Genomic DNA, 1,686 nt, shown 5'->3' with positions numbered 1-1,686 from the left:
CCGGGCGGTGGAGGCCGAGGGGCCCTCCACGGGCACCTACCCCCTCCGAGAGAGCGAGCTGGTGTTCGGGGCCAAGCAGGCCTGGCGCAACGCACCCCGCTGCGTGGGCCGCATCCAGTGGGGGAAGCTGCAGGTGTGGCCGGCCGGCAGGCACCCAGTGTGGGGGCCAGGGGATGTGGAAGAGAAAAAAGAGGGGTGTGACAAGCTCCCGAAGCTTCCTGGGGCAGGGGGGGTGGTCCCAGTAATGGGGAGACCCCTGCCCATTCCCCCTAGAGACTAGCATCCTAGGAGAGCCCTCAGCCCAGGAGCCAACGGCTGGTTGTTAAGACCCACAGCAGTGCCCTGGCTGGGTGGGGAGAAACAGCCAGATGGGCAGAGGGGTGCACTGTGTAGGTGAGGACAGCTGAGCAGTGATCCCTGGGGCAGGGGTGGAGGGGGGGGGGGGTTTCAGAGCAACAGAATCTTCCAGAAAAGGCCCTCACTTGCCCATCCCAGCCTCCTCACCCCAAACACTGCTCCCTCCCAGCACACACACCCCCCCCACCCCACCGGAGCCTCTGGCCCACACCCTCCTCCACACGCCCGCCACATGACTCACAGCCAGCCCGCCCTTGTTACTGGGACAGCCTGACCCATGGGGGAGCTGGGTCCATGACCTTGGCCTCCTTAGCAATAACTGGACACCAGAGAATTTGGAAGGAAGCCATGTGCCCTGTAAATCCCAAAGGAGTCCCAAATAAAATCAGAACGGTCCTGTCTGACTCTGGCACGACCCTGGAAGTTGGTCGAGGCTGCGGCTCAACTCTGAATCCATCAGAGATTTTGTATTTGACCCACCCTTGACCTCAGGCCTGCCGCCGTCACCAACACGAGTCCCCTCCTCCCTGAAGCAGGAATCAGACCTCCCAGCCTCTGGGGCTTCCACCCCCCAATTAGGATGGCTCCTCCTAGCATCAGAATGCCAGGATGGGCAGGGTCCCCGGAGGCCGCCTACTGCAGCCACCCCCATTCCCATCATCTGTGTGCCCAAGGAGGGTCAGAAGATGGAACGGGCTCACCCGCCTTTGCTTGAGCACCGTGAGAAACAAGGAACTCTCGCCACCTACACCCCGGGTGGCCTCATGGCCACGTGGTGGCCTTTCCCCAGTGATCAGTTTGGCAGTGACTGGGTCCCTCCTCTGTACCAGGGACCAAGTCAGCCTACAGGGATGGGGAGATACTCGCCAGCATAAGGAATAGGCCAGGCTATGCTGGGTGTGTGGGGTGCAGGACAGGAAGGATCGATGTGGGGCCAAAGGGTCAGGGAGGCTGCCCAGAGAAGAAAGAGCCCTAGTTCACAGTTCTCGGCACCACCAGCCTTCAAGGGCTGTGGTAAGGTTGTCAGTCCCTGCCCCACTTCCCTCCTTTCTCCTGGGGCTGCTGCTCAAGACCCACACCTCCCTCCTGTCTCCCTGCTGGGATGGCTCAGGTGTTTGATGCCCGGGACTGCAGCTCAGCACAGGAGATGTTCACCTACATCTGCAACCACATCAAGTACGCCACCAACCGCGGCAACCTTCGGTGAGTGCCTCCCTCCCTGTCGGCTCGAGACCCCACCCTGCCCCAGCGCGAGCCATGGACCCGGGCCCTAACCAGCTCTCGTCCCCTATCAGCTCGGCCATCACAGTGTTCCCCCAGCGCGCCCCG

General features: G+C 62.3%; 1 protein-coding gene across 1 annotated transcript in view; it reads left to right on the top strand.

Annotated features, from left to right (window-relative positions):
• The window catches only part of NOS3 (nitric oxide synthase 3 (endothelial cell)), a 19,457-nt gene that overhangs the window by 2,568 nt on the left and 15,203 nt on the right, over window positions 1-1,686 (top strand). The window contains exons 5-7 of the mRNA XM_010857365.1: window positions 30-133; window positions 1,469-1,560; window positions 1,653-1,667. Coding sequence (XP_010855667.1) covers window positions 30-133; window positions 1,469-1,560; window positions 1,653-1,667 — 211 coding nt within the window. The remainder of the gene's footprint in view (window positions 1-29; window positions 134-1,468; window positions 1,561-1,652; window positions 1,668-1,686) is intronic.

Source organism: Bison bison, unplaced genomic scaffold, assembly GCF_000754665.1.
Source record: "Bison bison bison isolate TAMUID 2011002044 unplaced genomic scaffold, Bison_UMD1.0 scf7180017864379, whole genome shotgun sequence".
Lineage (NCBI taxonomy): Eukaryota > Metazoa > Chordata > Mammalia > Artiodactyla > Bovidae > Bison > Bison bison.
Note: the sequence above shows the minus strand (reverse complement) of the source record. Positions and strands in the feature narration are given on the sequence as shown.